The following is a 21882-nucleotide window of genomic DNA, read 5'->3' as shown; positions in this document are numbered from 1 at the left end:
TTCGCAGTTCAAGATTTGCTAGGGAGGAGAAAAATTAACGCAACCATTTTTTTAAAAGCTACACGTATGCCATCTGAAGCTGCCCTAGATCACACATGTATTGGAAAACATCACTGTGAATCAGATTGTCTAGACACACAACCAGAAGTATTTATTTCACTTGTGACATCACTTCCCACTTACAGGAGCTTCTGTAGCAGTTCCAATGTAGAGTGTGTCTCACCTGGACTTTCTCTTAAAAGCTATATGAAATGGTTGCTGTGTTGATAAGATTTCCCCACCCCCTACTTTTTTTTACAGCCGAGTATATCATAGTAGGAAAGAATGAAACCTCTTTATAGAGCCCTATAGCCCCTTGAAATGAATAGTCTTCTTAACAAAGGAAAAGCAGTTTCTTTTCTCTGTCCTTTTTGTTTGTTTGGCTTCGGTCAGAGAATGCCAACCCCTCCCGCCATCCAGCGTGACTGGTTTTGTTTCCTTCTATTTTTCATGGGTGGTTGTGAACAACTTGTGTTGGTCTACTTTTTACCCTACCCAATACAGCCATGTTCCTGTGTTCTGAAAGGCATGTCCAAATCTATCATTAACCGGGGAGGTCTTCTATAATCTATCATTAACCAGGGAGGTCGTCTACATAGTAACAGAAGCAGATTTAGGCTATAGTCTTAAAACACAGAAAGGGAAATGCAACATTGAAACCAGTACAATTTTGTTTTGATTAAGCAAGGATTGTGCTTGCATCTGTCTTAAGTTGCCAACAGACTAGTTTTCTATCTTCAGTGCTGAAAAAACAAAATACCACAACCCACATATTTCTGCAGAGGTCTAGGTTTACTTTATACAACACACACTATTTTCTTTAATAAAAGTTTTAGGAAAATATAGAGCTTTGGGGTTATTGATATATGTTTAGAAGGGAAGGTACTATAGGGAAAAGTACTATAGCCCACCCTTAGGCTTCCTGCCATGTCTCCTTCTTTCCTTTTGTTATGTTTCTGGCAGCCTCCCTACACAAGTTTATTTAAATTTTGAAAAGGTAAAGGATCCCGACAGTTAAGTCCAGTCATGAACGACTCTGGGGTTGCGGCGCTCATCTCGCTTTACAGGCCAAGGGAGCCAGTGTTTGTCTGCTTCCGCAGACAGTTTTTCCGGGTCATGTGGCCAGCATGACTAAGCCGCTTATGGCAAAACAAGAGCAGCACACTTGACGTGCTTTTGAACTTCTAGGTTGGAAGGAGCAGGGACCAAGCAACTGGAGCTCACCCCATCATGGGGATTCGAACTGCCGATCTTCTGATTGGCAAGCCCTAGGCTCAGTGGTTTAGACCACAGCACCACCCGTGTCCCAGATTATTTAAATTAGCAATAAGTTATTTGAACTTACTCTTGGCTTCCATTGATAAAAAGCAAAAGTTTCGCTGGAATCTCAGTGAAAAGGTATCGCACATTATTCTCTAATAGCAAGTGGTATGAAGGTGTATAGATATAGATATTCTTTCCAGTTCTTCTGATCCCTTGCAAACCATTGGGATACAAAGATGGGAAGTATATTATGTACATATCTGTTGTTCTTGTCTTGCCTTTCATGCTCTTCGAACAGCATGAGCCAGGGTATAGCTTAAACTGAGAGTACTAAATCGCTATCCAAGTGTCCTTATCAATCTCCACTATGTACTTGTTTGGAGCCGCTCTTTGCTTTAGTGCGCACAGTAGCGGAGGTGAACCATGCCAGTCATTTGTTTGTGCTGTAGAGATTCTGCTGTAGTTAGGTAGTTCTCTTGTTTCCTTTGCATTGTTTTTATTGTCAGAACTAGTCAGCGTGCCTGGGGGGGGGGGGGGAAGCCTCTTTCCTGTAAGGGGCATAATCATTGCAGGATATTACCAGTTGTTTATTTGTAAAGCATGTCCCACTTAGATCCCCCCAAAAAGAAATTTAAAGTGGCAACAATAAAATATACAGGCTTCCCCTCATTTACACACATTCAAGTCATGCACCACTGCGCATACGTGCAGTGTCAAAAACCCAGAAGGGGAGGAAGAAACCTGAAAAGCTTCAACAAAGTCCCACGGCACCTCCAGCTTATAAGGAGACTCTCCTTAGAGCCCAAAGGGGGAGTCCTCTTCCCACTCCTGGAAAGTTATTCTCGCAAGCCAGAGGGGCTGTGGGGTGCTCCTTGTTTATGTGTGCAGAACATAACCTCTGCATAAATGGGGAGTCACCTGTACATACAATGTAATCAAATCAACAAAACACACTAAACTACCACCAGAAAATACCAACATCAGAAAAACAATGCCTCCCCAAAATAAAGTGAAGGCACAGAAAAAGCAAAACAGCCTTAACATACTCATAATGAGGAGATAATGTGTTTTTTCCAGCTAAATGCCTTCTTAACCAGGTTTTGGTAAATACTTAAAGCTGTGTAGTGCTGGGGGGGGGGGGTTGATCAATCTCCACTAAAAGGGGTGGTTGTCACCACCAACCAGGTCTTACTCCTTGTTGGTCCCTACTGAGCCTCTCGTGGCTGAGGAATCTGGACCAAAGTCGCAGATGATGAATGGAACATGCAGGAAAGAACACATAGAAGACAGGACCATTCTGTTCCTTTTCTTTCTGATGTGCCATGTCTTGAAATTGAGACTATGAGCAGAGCTTGCTTTCATATTCAACTGCCCCTAATAATTTTAGACACTTTATAAATTAACGATAATAACACCTTGTGGCTCTACCTCGGCCCTTCCCTTCCATCGGTGGTTGTCTGCTGTGGATTATCCATTGGGCTTGCATAAGGCTGCTGTAAGAGCTTGGAACTTAGAAAGAAGATGATAGAAAAATGTCCACAGGCCTAGCCAGCTCATGCAGGTAAGAGTCTACAGCCTGATGGGATGGCAGAGTGAAAACCATTCCCAGAACCTTCTGCCCTGGTGGTCTAACCAACCCACACTTAGAAGTGTTCGGCATGTCAGAGAGATTTCCAAAAGGATTAATGAAATGCTTTTTGGAGCCATTGGTTGCTTTGTTTTCAGTCACTTCTTAAGTGAATGCTGCAAATATAAAACACTAGGTTTTCTCAAGGATGGAGGATTCCAGCGCTTCTTTCATTGTAAAAATGCCCCTTGTAATAACCACATGTTTAGTTTGTTGCACATCTTGAATGAATTTACTAGTTTTCCATGATGCTATTGTTTTCCGTTTTGTGTGATTTCATAAATTGCAACATTTCCATTCCTATTCAACACCATGGTACAGCAATGGGCGTTGTAAAGGACTGAGAAAGGAAAGTTTAAAAAAATGTCTGTGTGTGTGTGTTTTAAAAAAACAACGACATGTACCTATTTATCTACTTGCACTGTGTGCTTTCAAACTGCTAGGTTGGCAGAAACTGGGACAGAGCAATGGGAGCTCACCCTGTCACACAGATTCGAATTGTCAACCCAAAGCATATGGACTGTGGCAGTCCAACTGAAGCCTTTTGGAGACTAATGTATTCAGAAGAAGTTAGGAACATTTCAAAAAGTTTAGAGCTGGGATGGAGAGCCTCAGGTCTCCCAGAGGTTGTTAGTCTCCCAAGTCCCATCAGCCCCAGCCAGCAAAGCCAATGGCCAGGCATGATGGGCACTGTAGTCCAACAGCAATTGGGTGGCCAAAGGTTCTCAAACTCTGGTTTAGGACAAAAATGTTTTAGGAAACATGGAATCTAGATGGCAATTTGAAGAGGCCCCAATATAAGACTTACAGCATTTAGTCTTGCTCTAATACTCTTGGTATTCCTGCAGGCATACATACACACAAGTCCATATAAGCTGCCTTTTCTCCTGCGATATTAAATAAACATTGCCATTACATTTCCAACTTTTCATACTGTATATGAAGCAAGAAGAATCATATCATTCTCGCAGTTATATTATTATTTAATTCTCCTCCTTTCTCCCTTTGTATTTTAATTAATTTGATAGTAAGGCTTAAGGCAATGCCTTTTATATTTTCTTTAAACTATTTTTGTAGAGTACCTCATTCATTTTAGGTGCTTTTTAAAAAACAAAAACCACGATGATAATTAAAAGGAGGGACTTGGCAGTAATCTACACCTAAAGGATATTCTGGGCCCTTTAAAACAGAGCAGCTTGTGATCTCTGGAATGGAGCAAGCGTTCTGAATACCTTGCGTCAAGCCCTGAACAAATAGCACAGAAACAGCAGTACTGTACAAAGTGAAATCTGACATCTCAGTGTTAGGGGAAAGGAATTCTCCTGTATGGCTTGATTGTTATCTACATCTTCAAGTGGGTTTATTAGCAATTTAATGGAATATTGGTTATTCAAGGGCAATAGTAGCTCCAGCTGAAATGTCCATTATACTCTCTTTTTCCCATGCACTTTGGAATGAGTAGAATGTGACAGCTGAGCTTTCAGCAAGCTTCATGAATTTTAAATACTTTTCATTGCAAAAAAAAAAGGAGGGGGGAAATGGGGCACATGGCGTGTGGTCAATGGTGGACTTGGAACTAGCAGTCAGTCTGGGTATTATGGGATATTGGGTGTCTCAAAGATAATGAATGCTTCGCTTATGCAGGTGCATTCCTGGCCTACGGTGCAGGTCCCAGCAGAATAGACTGTGCCTCTCTGTCCAGCATCTAACAATTGACCATTTTGTAATTGTGAGCAGAAAAGTATTTAGAATGTTGCTTTCTCAGCATACTTGTCTAAGATTTACATTTTCTGTCATCGTCTCTATCCAACCAAATATTTACTGGTATTTTGCAGCTAATTATCGGCAAAGGTTTTCCATGCCTCCGCAACTTATTCCCGTATTTCATCATGTACATTTTGACCAGAATCCTCCCTTCCTTAACCCTCCTTCGCCCTTAGTTAGGCCTCAAACTTTTTAATATAATTTTTCACCCTTGTTCTAAATAATATGCATGTATAAAGCTGTAATCCATTAATGTAATATTCGCACAGGCTAAAAATAGCACACACGTATACCTAAGTGACGGTGTTGTTTAAAGAGCCCTTCACATGCCTGTTTTATAGCTCTTGCATTAAGCGCTTTTCAAATTAAAGGAACAGTCAAAAACTGCAGCATGTGGGGGTGAGGGTTGCTGATAGTGAAACCGATGTGGGGAGCAGAACTGTGAATCCTTATGACTTTATGCTTAGGATTGGTTGAAGGAGAGAGATATGTCAATTAAACCAAGCAGAACACCTGAATGTTATGTGTACACAAACATGCTTTGTTCATGGAAGCAACCCAGCCAGATGGGCGGGGGTATAAATAATAATAATAATAATATGATGATGATGATGATGATGATGAAGCAAACAGTTGAACACTCACATAGGAAAATTAAGAGTTTCACTTACAAACGAGAAAGAAATTAAGATTTGGATGCATGCTGCAAGCTCATGTTTAGAGCTTGAAAACATAACTTACAGAGTTGCTTGGACATCTGTTTGACCTGGAGCAGTAAGGAATCTCTGTGGAAAGCAGTGATGGGGCCTCAAAACCTAATGCAGTAATACCTCGGGATAAATACGCTTCAGGTTGAGCGCAAACGGAGCGTGTTACTTCTGGGTTTCGCCACTCATGCATGCGCAGACACTCAAAATGATGTCACGTGGATGCGCGGAAGTGGCGAAATGCGACCCGCGCACACGCAGACTCACTGTTGCGTCTTACGTTATGTTCAGGATGTGAACGGGGCTCCGGAATGGATCCCGTTCGCATCCCGAGGTACCACTGTACTAGCTAGAACCTTAACAATTTCCTGTACCGCTGGCTTGTTTGTTTCACTAATAATATTTCTTTAGAGGTGGTGCTAATAGGCTTGTTCAGCATTGCCATTTGTTCTCAGAGAAGAGGGTTAGGGGGCAAGGAAGGAATTTTAACATACTTTCATGTAGTCTATAGAACCAAGTTCTGAACAAGGCATTCACAGTGGGAGAAATTCAGCTCCCACCAAATGACATTTCAGCTCCTGTGTTGGGTTAAGTTAAGAATACTTCTTTGCTGGCCATTTTCTAGAGGGTATGCAAAGACCAATAGAGCCATGGCTTTTTTTTTGACATAGATCAGGCATAGGCAAACTCAGCCCCCCATATGTTTTGGGACTACAACTCCCATCATCCCTAGCTAACAGGACCAGTGGTCAGGGATGATGGGAGTTGTAGTCCCAAAACATATGAAGGGCCGAGTTTGCCTATGCCTGACACAGATCCAGGCATTTGTTCAACGTTTTCAGCTTCAAGCCAATTTTATAAAATGTTGTACGCTGTTTGCACCGGGCAGCTAAGAAAATAAAGGGTTCGTCTCCCTGTTTCTTTTCCCTCCCTCCATTCTGCTCATCAATCTGTCATTTCTGTTCTCATTTTGAAAACATTTGTTTTGTTGCCAAAGTTGAGATAACCAAGTGCCAATAAATAACTTTTAAAGAAATGGCTTTCATTTAAAGCACATTGGCACAACTGTGGAAGGGATAGATATTTTGCATATAGCAGCTGAGGCAGTTGATGAACTGCTTCTATGCAAAGACTAATGAGTTCCATTTTAAAGTGGAGGGGCCAAGGAAATAGGATTCTTATAAATGCCATCAAACACATTTAATATCCTTTTTCTTCAAACGTAGCTCAGCTGGCTTAAGCCCAGAGTCTCTCGACCAGATTTATTATGGATTAGATGCATTCCATCTCACAACAGGAATGTGCTTATTTGGGGTGGGGGAATCGCAGCACAGAGCAATAAAGGCTTAAGCATTCAGCCACTTGATATATTAATGGGTAGCAGTTATTATAAAAGCCTTCTGTTGTGTGCTCTTAAACTTAAAATTGAGTCTACATGCAGCTTTCTTTTAAAAAGGGCATGTGTACAAATGTAGGCCGTTTTCTCTTCTTCTGTAAGCAAACATACAACTTGCTTTCTAGGGCGAGCTTAAAAACAACTGTGAACTTCCAACATAATAAAATTTAGCGGACATCAGAACACCAGTGGAGAGCACCTGATGTTTGGAGCTTCTGATATTATAAGCCCGTTCCCCACTGCACCGATCACAAAATTCCTCGAGTAGTTTAGCAACCCTTTATACAATAAAAAAATAAAATTAAATAAATAAGAGGGTTGGACGTCCGACTCTACAGTTCTATGATTATATGCTTCTAAGGAAGGATAAATTGACTCAAGGGCTTCAATATTGGATCTGGGCACAGGGGGACCTAAGTTAAGTTCAGGCTCAGTTAAAGGGCTCAGGTTCAGTGCCTTCTCAGTCATACTCTCTTCTGTCTGTGACACTGCTGGAATCTGAGGTCATGGAGGTTTTCTTGTTGAAATCTTCTTCCACCCCCCAGAGCTGCTAATAGTCCACTGCAGGCAGTTGGGGGGGGGGAGAGAGAAGTATAATGGGGTTACATTATGCCAATTAGCAACTGGGGGTGATCATTTTGAGCAGAAAGAAGTGATGCAGGGAGAAAATAATTAACCTCCTTCATTGTGCTCGCATATCTATCTATCATCTATCTATCTATCTATCATCTATCTATATCTGGTCACAGTTATTCAGTGTTGCGCCTAGCTTTCACCCAGAGAGAGAGAGAGAGATTTGAAACAGTTCATAATATTATTAATGGGCATCGAACTAATATGATCAACTCAGGTCATAGCTTCAGGGTTTCTTTAAATGAATTCACTGTTTTGTACCACTGCACTCAATTTTTTTTACGAGTGAAATAATTTTTTAAGTCTGGTTCATATTGATTCAATATTTAAGCTTTCACACTTGCAGGCAAATAGATTTTTTAAGAAATTATGACCTAGCTTATGAGTTCTCTCACTACTTAGATTCATCTGTACCAGGAGGTTAAACGAATCTCCACTTAATCTCAGCCAATTCACTTGGTATTGCTATGCCATCACAGGCAGCGGAGAAATTTGCTTTCTTTGTGGCCAGCATAAGCCTCGGTACTCCTAAGAACCTGTCTTTTGCTTTACTTGCACCTGCCTTATCATATTGATGTGACCTCTTCCCATGGCAGTGAGTTCTGTATACTGAGTGTTATCCAGAAAAATCAATGGAACCTTACAACCAGTTCTCATGTTACCTTTGTGACTTGTTTTGTCTTCGCACATGAGGGCAGCTCATATGGCAGTGAACCAGTAACTTGAATTTTGCAATTGCAGCAAGATCCATGATTCAGAATGGTCAGTGAAATTGCTAGACTTATGGTGTCTAAAAGCATTTTTGTTGGCATCCGTTGAGAGACAAATGAAAGAGCATGCCTTCAGGGGCGAAGTCAAACCGTTGGAGAGTTGCAGTGCTTGCTGTGGCTGTAGAGACCGATACGGGAGAGACATGTTTTATTGCAGGTAGGGCAGTTAGATGTGGCATCCAGTTTTGCTGCCACAGGTGTACCATGGTGTGTGTTCTCTCTTTGCTCCTCCCAATTGTCTTTCCTTCTCTGGTCACTGCTGTGGATAAACAACCTGACTGTCTGTCCCCAGGCACTGAGATCATCTGCAAGGGATTCCCATATGGCAGGGGTTAATGTTCCCAGCCTGCATGTCACTTTTGCAGACATGTTTGTAACACAGAGTTGTACTGCCAACACCTGAACTACTTGCTACAAACAAGCAAGGACTGTTTTGTTAGCTGTGCGCAATCACGCCACGTTTTGCAAAGAAAATGCCCAGTGCACACCAAATTAGATATTCAATGTCTATCAAGGAATAAGTGTAGAAATCAGAGCAGAGCAATTGCAAGTTTGTCAAGGAGTGGGCAACTCGGAATACCCAAGTTGTTAATTTACTATGGTGGTCTATTTGCGTGTCAAGACCCAGCAACCACCCCCTCGTTGAAGAATAAACACACAGGACACAAATATTAGGTTAATGTTATTGGGCAAATTTTGGCCACAACTTTATTGATTACAGAATGTGAGCGGTATTGGCTTAGGCATTGAATGAACCCGACTATATCTGACTCCTGCATTGCACAGTGAGTCTGGTAAGGGTAAACCACCAGAAGGGGGAGCCCCGTCAATGCAGACGAACTCGAGCTCCCCCAGGTGTTCCTGATGGGGTCGTGGCATGGCCCTAGCCTAGTCCCAGACTTCAGACAAGATCCACACACCCTGGATTCCTTTAACAGAATACCCTTAAGCTTGGAGGAGCAGGTGATGGCCACACCTCCCCTCCCCCTCCCCCATCAATTTTGCCAAGTGGAAAAATTCCCACCAGGCCCCTCAACGGCCATGCCCCCACCAGCCAGAGGATTGGCTGGCTGCTTGTTGATGTGGCCAGGATCCCCCGGGCAACACAAGACTTTGTCCCCCGCCCCGGAGGTGAGTGGGTGGCCACACGGTCCACCGCAACTCCTCCTCACAATGAAGTGGAGCAGACTTCCTGCCCCCCGCCATGCATTAGCACAATTGACAACTTTTAATTGTAAGATAAAAATGGCTTCTGGGCACAGAAGTTTTCTAGTTCAGGAGTGGTGCTGTGGTTAAGATGCTTGAAGTGCTTTTATGTGGATGCCCAGAAGACTTTACAACAGATTCCCAGAAACTTACATTCAGTCTTGCAGGGCATGCGTGACTAATGTCAAAGTGTTGCCTTTGAAATGCATTTTGGGGACTCTTCAGTATCACAAAGCAAATGTAAAGGTAAAGGTACCCCTGCCCATTCCGGCCAGTCTTGCCAGACTCTAGGGTTGTGCACTCATCTCACTCTATAGGCCGGGAGCCAGCGCTGTCCACAGACACTTCTGGGTCACGTGGCCAGCATGACAAGCTGCCTCTGGCAAGCCAGCGCAGCACACGGAACGCCGTTTACCTTCCCGCTGGTAAGCGGTCCCTATTTATTTACTTGCACCCGGAGGTGCTTTCGAACTGCTAGGTTGGCAGGCACTGGGACCGAACGACGGGAGCGCACTCTGCCGCGGGGATTCAAACCGCCGACCATGCGATCGGCAAGTCCTAGGCGCTGAGGTTTTACCCACAGCGCCACCCGCGTCCCTAAAAAGCAAATGAGGTACTAACAAGTCCAAGCTGTGCAATAAATCTTGAAATATTTTATTTGGTTAACCCCTCCCAACTGATTGATTTGGGGGGGCGGGGGGGGGGCTTTTCTTTCATTTGAATCTACCTTCACAAAAATAAGTAGACTTTCCCAATAACACCAATCATCAGTGTGATTATGCCAGATTGAAAGTTGGTTCTCTAAACTTGGCTAAAGAAGCATATCACCTTTAAATAAATTTCTGGACATCTCTTTTTGGTTTGATATGTGGATGTTCCAGTACAGCAGATACAAAGCCGGACAATATGCATAGTTAAAAACTGTGCCTAGGGCTGCAGTCTTTAAATGAAATTCTAAAATGTGTCCTTTTCCAAACAGGTTGAAGTAATGAAGAGAGCACTTGAAAGCCTTAACCTGAATATTGTAGAGATGACAGATGAACATGCAACCTTAGATGGAGGAGATGTTTTATTTACAGGTACAGTAAAATAAAATACGAAACTTTGCCACATAATGTTTCAGCTGCACAGACAGCTTGATGGTAAGGTACTGATTAAAAAAAACCATTTCCCGTTTCTCCTTACATTTTCATTAGTTAATTTGCTTTTCCAACAGTAACATGAGACTTTGAACACAGGAAATAATTTCCTAATGCAATAGAATAACAAGCGAATTAGGAGAAGTAAACTATGTTGTTGTTGTTATTTCATTTCTATCCCATCCTTCCTCCCAAAGGGGTCTGAGATGGCAAAGCAACAAGACAACACAATTACAAACAAAATAAGAGCATTAATAATATCTAAAAACAATTTTAAAGTGCTATCAACAGGAGTTGCTCATATCACACAGGTGCCCTGAGTTTTTGTGTGTGTTAATCAGTCTGCTTTATTGTATAGGTTGCTTGGAAAAAATAATGCTAGTACAGTCGTACCTTGAAAGCCTTGCGAGATGAACGTTTTGGCTCCCGAACTCCGCAAACCTGGAAGTGATTTTTCCGGTTTGCAAACATTCTTTGGAACCCAAATGTCTGTGGTGACTTCCGATTGGCTTCAGCCAATTGGAAGCTGCACCTTGGTTCCGAAATGTTTTGGAAGCTGAACGGACTTCTGGAATGGATTCCGTTCAACTTCCGAGGTATGACTGTATTAAGATTGCATCAAAGGTCAATTATCCAGGCCCCGCTGCTCCTTCTCATTGCCGTTGCTGCTTGTTCACCTGCCCTTTTTGAGCTAGTGAGCAGTGAGATGGTGAACAAGAAGGAATGGGAACCTCCAGAAACCTTGCTCTCTCAGTTGCTGCCACTGGGAGATTATGCTGATTGGGCACAGAGGGAGAGTCAAGTGAATGGGCAGCAAAAGGGATAGGAAAAAAAGCTGGCTTCATTCTGAGATGAGTAGCTCATTGAGATGATCGTGCCCACACAACCTAGGTGTAGCACAGGTTACCGTGCTGATCTCAAAAGGACAGGAGACCATGCAAGAATAATAGTACTTTTCAAAGGCCCCAGTGTCTATTTCTATGTATGTATAAGCCTTCTGTTTTTTTGGAGTATTATTCTTTTGTCTATCTGAAGGAAGTGATGGTGTTACACTTGTAAGTTACTATTTCTAAGAAAATTATAACTATAATTAAACTTGATGTTGCGAGATGGTGTGTGTATGTTTTCAAAGGACATTTCTTAGTTCAGTTTACGTATTCAAGTGATGTTAACTTCAACAAGATTGGACAAAAACAGTGGATTATCTTATTGCATACGAACTCAATCATGCCCATTAATATTTTCTTTTCTCAGGCAGGGAGTTTTTCGTTGGTCTTTCAAAGCGGACCAATCGACGTGGTGCAGAAATTCTGGCAGACACCTTTAAGGTTAGCAGAGTTGCAGAATCACCTTCGGATGGGGGATCCAATGCGTGGTAAAGTTTTGCACACTGTGTAAAAGGAAGGAGCCAAGATATATACCAGTACTGAAGCATCTTCTGTGGAGAATTCAAGGCATTAACACAGTGCAAGGACTAAAAACAAATGAGAGAGATTACTACAGCTCTGTGCTATAACAACATATTTATTTTTTGATAGTCACTTTCAATTTTTTTGGGGGGGGGGCGGGCCAACATTGCCTGAATGATCTTGTACCTTACCTGATTCTGAGGCTGTGAGGCTAGAAAATGGATTGTTCGTCTTTTCTTACTTCATTTTTACACTATAAATAAAATTCTGCTGAGGCACAGTGTCAATGTAGGAAAGAGGACAGAGTGCTTGTTTTAAATTGCTGAGACCTGGGTTCAAAGGTCCACCGCACCATGAAACTCACTGGGTTCTGGTGAGTCATGATGACAAGGCATGGTTCCATGAGAACTTGGAGAAAACGTGAGAAAAAATATATAATTGAAGAACATGTCTTATGCTGCAATCATATGCACAAGGTACTGGGAGTACAGGACTTAAATCCAAATAAACATGCATAAGATTTGCAGCTCATCTTTCATTTTGATTTAAAAAGTGGTCGGCATTCCCGGAAAGTTGATGTTTCAATATTTCTTCTGTGTCTGAACATCCTTAAAATATGGATGGAAAATGTTTTGAAGATACATACAAGGAATAAAGAGAATTTTGTTCAGTCTGCATTTTTAAGCAGACTGACCTAATTTGCACATCCCAGACTAATACACTAATTAGAACATTATTATACTTCTGATTTCCTCACTGCTCCGAAGTTTGCAATCCAGAAACATTCCAAAGTTTTTTCTTAATTGACTATTTAGAAATGCTTATTTTAAATAAGTATTTTGTATAATATATAGTACACTTGTTTTGTGATAATTTACATATTTAAATACTCACGAGTATACAATAAACTGATCCATCCTATCCCTACACATGAAACAGTTCTATTAGTGGTGCTAAGCAGATCCGACGCAGAGCAGGGGTGGAGATACCTGCAACCCCCATGATGTCATTAGATTAACTTCCATCCACTCTAGCCAGTATGACCAATGATCATGGATAATTGGAGCAGCTAATAATAATAATAATAATAATAATAATAATAATAATAATAATTTATTATTTATACCCCACCCATCTGGCTGGGTTTCCCTAGCCACCCTGGGCTGCTTTCAGCAGAATATTAAAATACAATGATTCATCCAGTATTAAAAGCTTCCCTAAAAAGGACTGCCTTCAGATGTCTACTAAAAGTCCGATAGCTGTTTATTTCTTTCACATGTGATGGGAGGGCGCCACTATCTAGCCTAGGTGGGAGACTTCCAAGGAGCCATACATCAGATGTTCAAGCTCTTTGGAGGAAGAATGGAGTAAAGTATAATAAATCAATAATTTCTGAAATCATAATTGAAATATTATTTTGAATATTATATCCTATCCAAACCTAATTTTAAGAATGGCAATCCACTGGCTTCAGCATAACCTGCTTCCATGGAAAATATTCAGGAGAAGGGTGCTTGTTACTAGGAAACTGTTGTGTCCTTTTTATGCTCATAGCCACTCAACATTTCTTTTTTTAGAGGCTCTTGAAGTCAAACTGTCGATTTTATGGAGGCTTCTTTTGCATGTTAATGAAGCATTTTTTAATCTACTTTTTTCCTGAAACAACAATGCAACTGAAGTGCACGGAACGACCCAAAACTCTCCATAGAAAATTGCTGTGGTTCTAAGAGTTGACTCTACACGAATTCATTAATGCACAGGGGTGGGGGATGCAATTTATAATTGTGCTAGTTTACGAGATTACCAATCTAACACATTTCCTTTGCAAATGCCTAATTTCTATACAGGATTATGCCGTTTCTACAGTCCCTGTTTCTGACTCCTTGCATCTGAAGAGTTTCTGCAGTATGGCTGGGCCAAACCTCATTGCTATTGGTTCAAGTGAAGCTGCACAGAAAGCCCTCAAGGTAAAGCGTGCTAAAAATAGCCTGTGCTTAAAAACATTGCTTTAAGATTCCGTGTTTCCTTATAGACTCTGTGTAAGAGGGAATCCAGCCTATGCAAGCTGCAAGCATCAACAGCCTCAGCAACTTCAAAATGAAGAACCGTTCCAGCTGTAATATTAAATACATCTTTGTTATTCACTTAAAAAAAAGGGGGGCCAGTAACGTCAGCTTGAGGGGTTGATATTGTTGGGGATCACGGCAGATGTGCAGGGGGAAATTAACACTTTCCTCTCCTGCTGTGGTGCTGCAGAGAATCTGCCCCCCCCCCCCAGCTATCATTTACTTGGAGTAAAATAAGCAGAATGTATGTTGAGAGATGGGGGGTAACGGGAAACTGTGGGGAGCTGAATGAAATGAAGTATCCTGAAATAGGCATTGCCTGCTAACTGGAACACTGTACTGCACTGCACTTCTGCACTGCAGCATTTTGTTATTACAGGTCCCACTTGTGTTAGAGATGTAGCAGAAACCAAAAGTGAAGTAAGCAGTGTTTTAACAAGGAAATAGCAGTTATGCTTGCTTATTGTTAGTGGGACGCAGGTGGCGCTGTGGGTTAAACCACAGAGCCTAGGAATTGCCAATCAGAAGGTCGGCGATTCGAATCCCCGCGACGGGGTGAGCTCCCGTTGTTCGGTCCCAGCTCCTGCCAACCTAGCAGTTCGAAAGCACGTCAAAGTGCAAGTAGATAAATAGGTACTGCTCCAGCAGGAAGGTAAACGGCATTTCCGTGTGCTGCTCTGGTTCACCAGAAGCTGCTTAGTCATGCTGGCTACATGACCCGGAAGCTGTACGCCAGCTCCCTCGGGCAATAAAGCGAGATGAGCACCGCAACCCCAGAGTCGGTCATGACTGGACCTAATGGTCAGGGGTCCCTTTACCTTTACCTTATTGTTCCATACTCCCCTGCTCATCATTCTTCCCAGTCACTGCATAAGTTGCAGGCTGCCATTGTGTTCAGTTATAATATCTGAACCCAGGCCAAAATGCACATGCTAAAGTAGTCATCAGGTTTGGGGGTGGGGGAAGGGTTCTGCTATGTTTTTTGAGAGCAAGCATGTAGGAATGTTGGCATCCTTGTCAGAAATCTTCGGGTCCTTGCTATTATTCAAGTAAATTAACTAACCTGTTTATGGGGTATGCTGTATGGGCTCATCTGGCCGTAGAGCATTTTGCTCAGTGGTACAAGCTGTATTGGTTGCAAGTCCCTCTCACTGTCACAGAGTGTATATTACTCAGAATAGGAATGGAATGTGGCTTCTATTCCTTATCAGAATAGCAGTGGCATCTCTTTCCAAATTCCTGTGCGCTCTCGTCCGCTGGGGACCTGTTCAGCAAAGAGTGTAAGGGAAGCTGGAAAGAAGGTCCAGAGAAAGTTGGTGACTCTTGTTTGGATCTTTGCCATCACTTTATTTAACTTAATTTTGGTGCCTCGTATGCTCTGTGTGTGAGAGAGAAAGAGAGAGAGTGTTACTGAACCAGCAATAGAACGGCTTCCCTGAAGGCAACTTGGGATTCTGCAGTTTGAGCTGCCATCACTTGAATCCAGCCAACACCAAGAATCCCAGGGGACAGATAAATCTTACATTCAGGATTCCAGTGCATACATTCTGAGCCCTCTGGTACTGAGGTGTCAGCTTGGAGGAGGAGGTTGTGTACAAAAACTTACATGGGTAGTAAAAGACTGAACATTTCCTGAATTATTGTTATGCCCGACCTGTTTTTTGAAAACACATGGCTTGAAATACTCCCTCTGGTTGAGCATGCCCTCATAATTACTGATCTTTTGTTTTGGCAGATGCCTGCTGTCTGTGCTAGGGTTAGCAGCCTACTTTAAAAATATAACTGTTGTTGCTGAGGGAGTCGTAAATGTTATGTTTATCTCTTGGTTTAGGAAATGTGTTAAGTAAGGATGATTTGACCCTCCCCAACCAATAACTACACATTTGTCTGTGTTAAGTGGAAGAAACTGTTACCTTAATTAAATTTCTTCAAAATGTCATTGATTTTTATACACGGAAAGACTTTTTAAAAAACTTTTTTATTAGCAAAAACATACATACAAAATATTCAGAAAAAACAAACAAACAATAAAGAAAAACATGCCTAAAAAAGAAAATCGAAAATGATAAGATAGTCTTACAATGTTTGTACTTAAATATAACTCCTACTTTATATATAGTGAAATTATTTAGAAGTCTAATATGTGTATACTAATATAAAACAAAAGGAAAACACAAAAACAAAAAAGATTAAATCAGATTAACTACTTAGACAATAAGTAGACAATAAGACTATCTATTGATAAGTAATACTTGATATAATTTGAACCCATATTAATGTTTTTTGTACATTATAACATTCATCATTATAACGTTCATTTTGGGTCGAATCCCTTTTCCATTGTTGTATTGTTGACTACATTCTACCTCATTACAGTTTTAATATAAATGTTTTTGTTTTCTACCCTGTTTTTGATTATTAATCCTCGTCTTGGAATGAGGAGAAAATATTTTGCTATCTGCAAAATTATTCAAAACACAGCCAAGTCTTGTTGTTGGAACCTTGTTTTATCAAGTAGTTATTAAAACATTCCCATTCTTTTTTAATTTTATCTGTTGGTTGATTTCTTATTAACTCCGTCATTTTCCCAAGTTCCAAGTACTCGCATAATTTTAGTTGCCATCCCTCTCTTGTTGATGTGAGTTCACTCTTCCAGTATTTGGCTTATTTTAAGCAGTGAATTAATCTGTTGAAGTGCAAAATAGCCAATTGACTCTGGAAACCCTATAGCTGATTGACAGTTCTAGAGCATGCATATTCTCAAATTCATGACTTGACTTCCACTACCCCCATCCACGAGCTTTAATTTCTTTCGGAATATCTCAGTACTAGACAAAAGCCTTTTTAATTAGCACATTACGCCAGGCAGAGTACCCAAAAGAAGATGGATTTTAAAAAAATAAAATTCTGGCTGTGCTTCTCTTTGTTGTTCCTTATGAGGAGTGACAGATGAAAGTCATTTCAAAGTCAATGTTCTTCAGTGTAGAAAGTTCATCTCACCCCGCTGAAAGAGCAAGTTTACTATGATACCTGCGTGGCTAGCTTGCTATATTTTAAAGTTGCAAAAACTATATCAAAGCAGAGGAAGATTGGAATTGAGTCGTGCATTCAGTGTAAGTCAGGAGCCATTTAAACTGTGCAGTGAGGTTAACTGGTGGTGTCAGGCTAAAGAAGGAGACTTTGAGATAGGCAGGACTCCTATCAAAAGCAGGCAATTTTTAGGGCAGGTGCTTAATGGAACTTGGAAGGAACAGGAAATCTTCACTGTGCAAGAGTTCAACAATTGGCCTTCTGTTGTCGCTTGGCCTGCTTTGGATCAGCAAATCTGTTGAGCTGGGGAGACTTGTTTCTGTCTTCTATGCTGTAGTAGAAAAAGTTTTCCTACAGGACTAGCATAGGAGTAGGAAGGACTCCAGGGGATAGCAAGAACTATCAGGTGCATCTCCAAGCATGTGTCTTGCTGCCCCATATATTTGATCAGAAACTTCATGAATGATCAAAGATAAATAAATTAAAAAGCCTTCACTCTGGGTCGGACTAGGCAACGGAGGCTTCACCTGAAGCACAAATAGCAGGGATTTTTGTTTTGTTTTGTCCAAACCATAGAAGAGAGAATGAGCGTGCCAAAGGTGATTCAGGCTTCCCTGCCACCATTATTTTACATAACGAAAAACACGCACCTTCATTGCATTCACATAATTAACGTCAGGACAAATGACGTTGCCGAAAACGCAAACTTAAGTGGATACCCTTTGGGGAGCTCTGAACTAAGAACTAAGAAGAAGCAAGTAAGATGAAGATGAGTATACAGCCTAATTACTGCATTCCCTGCCACGATAGGGAAAAAGAATAACAGGAATATCCCAGGGCATGAAGAAACAGGCTTGAATTTACAATCACTCCACAAATTCTGGAAACTAAAAAATTCTGGAAATATACTGTAGCTCCATTAGTATGTGGCACCTGAAGGACTATCAAGTATATTGTGATGTAAGCTTTCACAGACTAAGAGTCCATTTCATCACTTACATGACATGGGCTTCTTGAAAGGTTTGCAATCATCAGGGTGATGTCACGGCCAGATTTCTGACACTAGATCCCTTTGTAGCATTCCCCCATTGTAGCCTGAGTAGGTTTTGTTTTTCTTTTGCTGCTTTTGATGTACAGCAGAGCAGAAGCTGTACCCAAAGGGCTTGAATAATAGCTCTTTTCAGTGAAATGAAGTTTGGTCCTAAGGATGCAAAGGTTACACTGCAGCTCAGCCTGTAACTGAAATCGGATCTGCTACCTAGAGCTCCATCTAGTGACTTCCCAGCAAGATCCAGAGGATTTCCCCCTCATTTTCTCTGTTTGAAAACAGAAAAGAAAAATGGTTTCTATTAAGATGAGCAGATGCTGCTGGGGGCATCAAACTGAATAAGGCTATTGTGAATGGCTCTTGTTTTGCTTTTTCCTCCTGTTTATAATTGCTGAGATTTTGTGTAACTCAGATTGTTTGTAATTGTTTGTTTGTTTGAAACGTTTTTACCCCCAAATTCCTTGATCTGCTGGTTTAACGACATGGGTTGTGATTGTAAGAGAGAAAACTGAAGACTTGAGGAGGTATAGTACAGAATCTACTGCCTTATTTTGCATAAGGTATAGAAAAGGAATGGGGGACATGTGGTCTTGCAGATGTTGCTGGACTCCAGTAAGCCTCCACCAGTATAACCAGTGGTCAGATACGACAGGAGATGTAGTGTAGCAACATCTGAATGGTCATAGGTTCCCCATTCCTGGTGTTGTAAGACTTTTTAAGATTTATTAGGCTGCAATCCTGTATAAGTATAAGTGCCATTACGATACGATATCTTTATTGTCATTGTCCCATACAGAACAACGAAATTGAAAAATCTACATAAGACATTCAAAACCCAATAAGCCTGCTATCCCAGCTATCCCAACCTGGTTAGCCCCCTAAAAAACTCTGATAACGCATTTTTAAATACAATACACTCCCATACAGACTCCTTATAATGTGTTTAAAACCAAAATTGTTTTTGGGTAGAAACTGTTTCTCAGGCGGCTAGTCCTAGTCTTTATAACTCTGTAGCTTCTTCCAGAAGGCAGAAGCTGAAAGAAATCATTTCCGGGCTGCGCACTGTTCTGCGCTATCCTCAGCTTTCTTATGGCACCTGGAACCATAGATTTGATCCAAGGTGGGAAGAGTGCACCCACTTATTCTCTCCACAGTCTTTACAACCCTGGACAGCATTGTTTTCCCCCTGACTGTGCAGCTCCGAAACCACACACACAGACCATAAGTTAATATACTCTCCACAGTACAATGGTAAAATGCCATCAACAGGTCCTTTGAGAGATTGTTTTTCCGGAGGATTCTCAGAAAATATAACCTCTGCTGTGCTCTCTTCATCAGGTCTTCGCTGTTTTCTCCCCAGGTTAGGTCACCTCTCAACTCCATTCCCAGAAATCGAAACACCGAGACCTGTTCCATGCACTTCCCCCTAATAATAAGTGGCTGAATATTCAAGCTACATTTCCTTGAATGCGTTGGGACTTATCATGCATAGGATGGTGCTGCTGGTCTTAGTTTAATATTCATCTTGCTTGATGCAGGTTGCTGGTAGAACTAGTAGTTCTTCCTCTTCTGGATGGGATCCAAAACTAAGACCCAAAGTCAAGGGAGAGAAGATATAAACATTAAGGGCTGGCGCTACCATTGGGCAGAGTGAAGCAGCTGCCTCAGGTGGCAGATGCTGGGGGCAGGGGGGCCACAATGAAGCACCAGAGGACAGAGCTGTGGATTCCATGTGGCCTGCCCTGCACCGCTAGGCTAGCCTCCTGCCCCCAGGTCACCAGTGTTGAAGTAAGATTCAATGATCTGTCCAGCTGGAATGGAGTGGGGTGGAATGGACTGGATTAAACAAATAGGGATGACATGTTGTCTTTTGCCTCAGACAGCAAAATGGCATGGTCTGGCCCCGATAAATATCCATGCCTTCAAACATCTAAAGAGTCTTTAATAGGATCAGTAAGCAACGGTCTTTCGTCCAAGATTTACTCTAGTTGCTAATGCTGGTTGTTATGAAGAAAGAAAGAAAAAATGAGGTAACTTGCACTCCCTTCCTAAACCCTCTTCCAGTAGACCAGTAGTGCTTCTGACTTCCATCAGGAACTTTAGCTCTGAGAAGTCTGGAGCATGCTCCGTGTAACTTAGATTTCCACGTCAGCCAATAGATATCTATCTAAGTATTATGCTTTAAATGGCCTCACTATCCTGTGTTTTGTTTCTCGAGTCACTTTTTAGCAGCCCTTAGAGTCCTGCTGAGGCAATACTTGAACGGATGCCTATTTCTGATGTAATTCAGTTAAAGTTTCATTAGCCCTGGGGACACAGGCTAGACAAAATCACCACTAGGAATTACTGGAAGAACAAAAACCCACTTTATTCCTATTATGCTCTCCTTCTCATCCCTTCCTTCAAATGTAAATCCCAAGATTCTGCTTGTTTACTTAGCTGGCTGGGCAAACATGAATGTCCAGCTACCAGGCTCTGTCTAATCCTCTAGAGCTTGTATCAACTTTACCAGGCAACGTACTTCTGTGCTGCTTGCCGTAGGTGGACAGAGGCTCTGACTTATTCAATATCGAGTCCTGCTTCAAGCCATCTGTCATTTTCAGGCACTTCAGAGCTTTCCCCTTAGTTCCAAAAGGCTTTTGTACATGACAATCTGAATTCCCATTCAGGCTTAAGTACTATTGCATATGCGCCAGCAAAAAAACAAAACAAAACTTTGTGCATATTTTTCTGGAATATTATATACTAGTTATTTTCCAGTTCACTAACTGCTGAGTTTACAGAGAAATGAAGAGGTAACATGCTTTGCACTTGAGACTTCTGGCTGGTGCTGATCATTGTGTGCCACTGAATTGTTCTCCTCTTGATTGGGTTGGGTTCTTGGTGCAGATGTATATTGGACAGAACTTAGTGTGTTCGGCAGCTGGGAGAGAGGGAGATGGAGGGAGGGTCTGCAAGGGGCACAGATACCCACAGGTTTGGTGGAACTGCAGCAGCTTGCAAATTTCTCTAGCATCTGAAACCCTATCTGAGGCTATTAAAATGGAGCAAATAGGTAGAGCCATATAACATTTCCTGGGTAGATTCTGTGAGGACTGCTACACAGAGATCTAAACTGGGTTGGCTTTTAATAATAATAATTTTATTATTTGTACTCCGCCCATCAGACTGAGTTGCCCCAGTCACTCTGGGCAGCTTCCAGCATATACAAAAACATAATAAAACATTAAATATTTATAAACTTCCCAATGCAGGGCTGCCTTCAGGTGTCTTCTAAAGGTTATGGTATGTAGTTACTCATCTCCTTGACATCTGATAGGAGGGTGCTCCACAAGGTCGGTGCCACTACCGAGAAAGCCCTCTGCCTGTAACCTCACTTCTTTCAGGAAGGTAACCGCCAGAAGGCCCTCTGTGTCCGGACTGAATGATGGGGGTGGAGACACTCCTTCAGCTATACAGGGCTGAAGCCATTTAGGGCTTCAAAGGTCAGCATCAGCACTTTGAATTGTGCTCTGAAACGTTTGGAAATGCTGTTTTAAATGGCATGTGGTGAAAATGCTTTTCATCCTGGGTTTCATATGTATTCCCAACATATTGCTGTGTTAATTTTGGAAGTATTGGTAGTTTTCTACTACTTCAGCATAGTGGATGCTGATCGTTCTTAATTGCATAGCTGTAGTTGACACATTACTCTCCTAGTGAGACATTTGTCATGGGATATCAAAGTAATTGAAATAACACTAATTAGCTCCAACTATATCTGTAAAGAGCAAATTAGCACAATT

At 41.6% G+C, this 21882-nt stretch overlaps 1 protein-coding gene across 5 annotated transcripts in view; it reads left to right on the top strand.

Moving 5' to 3' along the window:
- DDAH1 (dimethylarginine dimethylaminohydrolase 1) overlaps nucleotides 1-21882 on the top strand; it is a 117019-nt gene that overhangs the window by 83359 nt on the left and 11778 nt on the right. For all 5 annotated transcript variants that reach the window (XM_083445065.1, XM_083445064.1, XM_083445067.1 and 2 more), the window contains 3 exons: nucleotides 10385-10484; nucleotides 11799-11872; nucleotides 13801-13920. In XM_083445065.1, coding sequence (XP_083301191.1) covers nucleotides 10394-10484; nucleotides 11799-11872; nucleotides 13801-13920 — 285 coding nt within the window. In that variant the 5' untranslated portion in view covers nucleotides 10385-10393. The remainder of the gene's footprint in view (nucleotides 1-10384; nucleotides 10485-11798; nucleotides 11873-13800; nucleotides 13921-21882) is intronic.

Source organism: Podarcis tiliguerta (assembly GCF_965153285.1).
Source record: "Podarcis tiliguerta genome assembly, chromosome: 6".
In the NCBI taxonomy this organism is placed as follows: Eukaryota; Metazoa; Chordata; class Lepidosauria; order Squamata; family Lacertidae; genus Podarcis; species Podarcis tiliguerta.
This window is presented reverse-complemented; position numbering and strand designations above follow the sequence as displayed.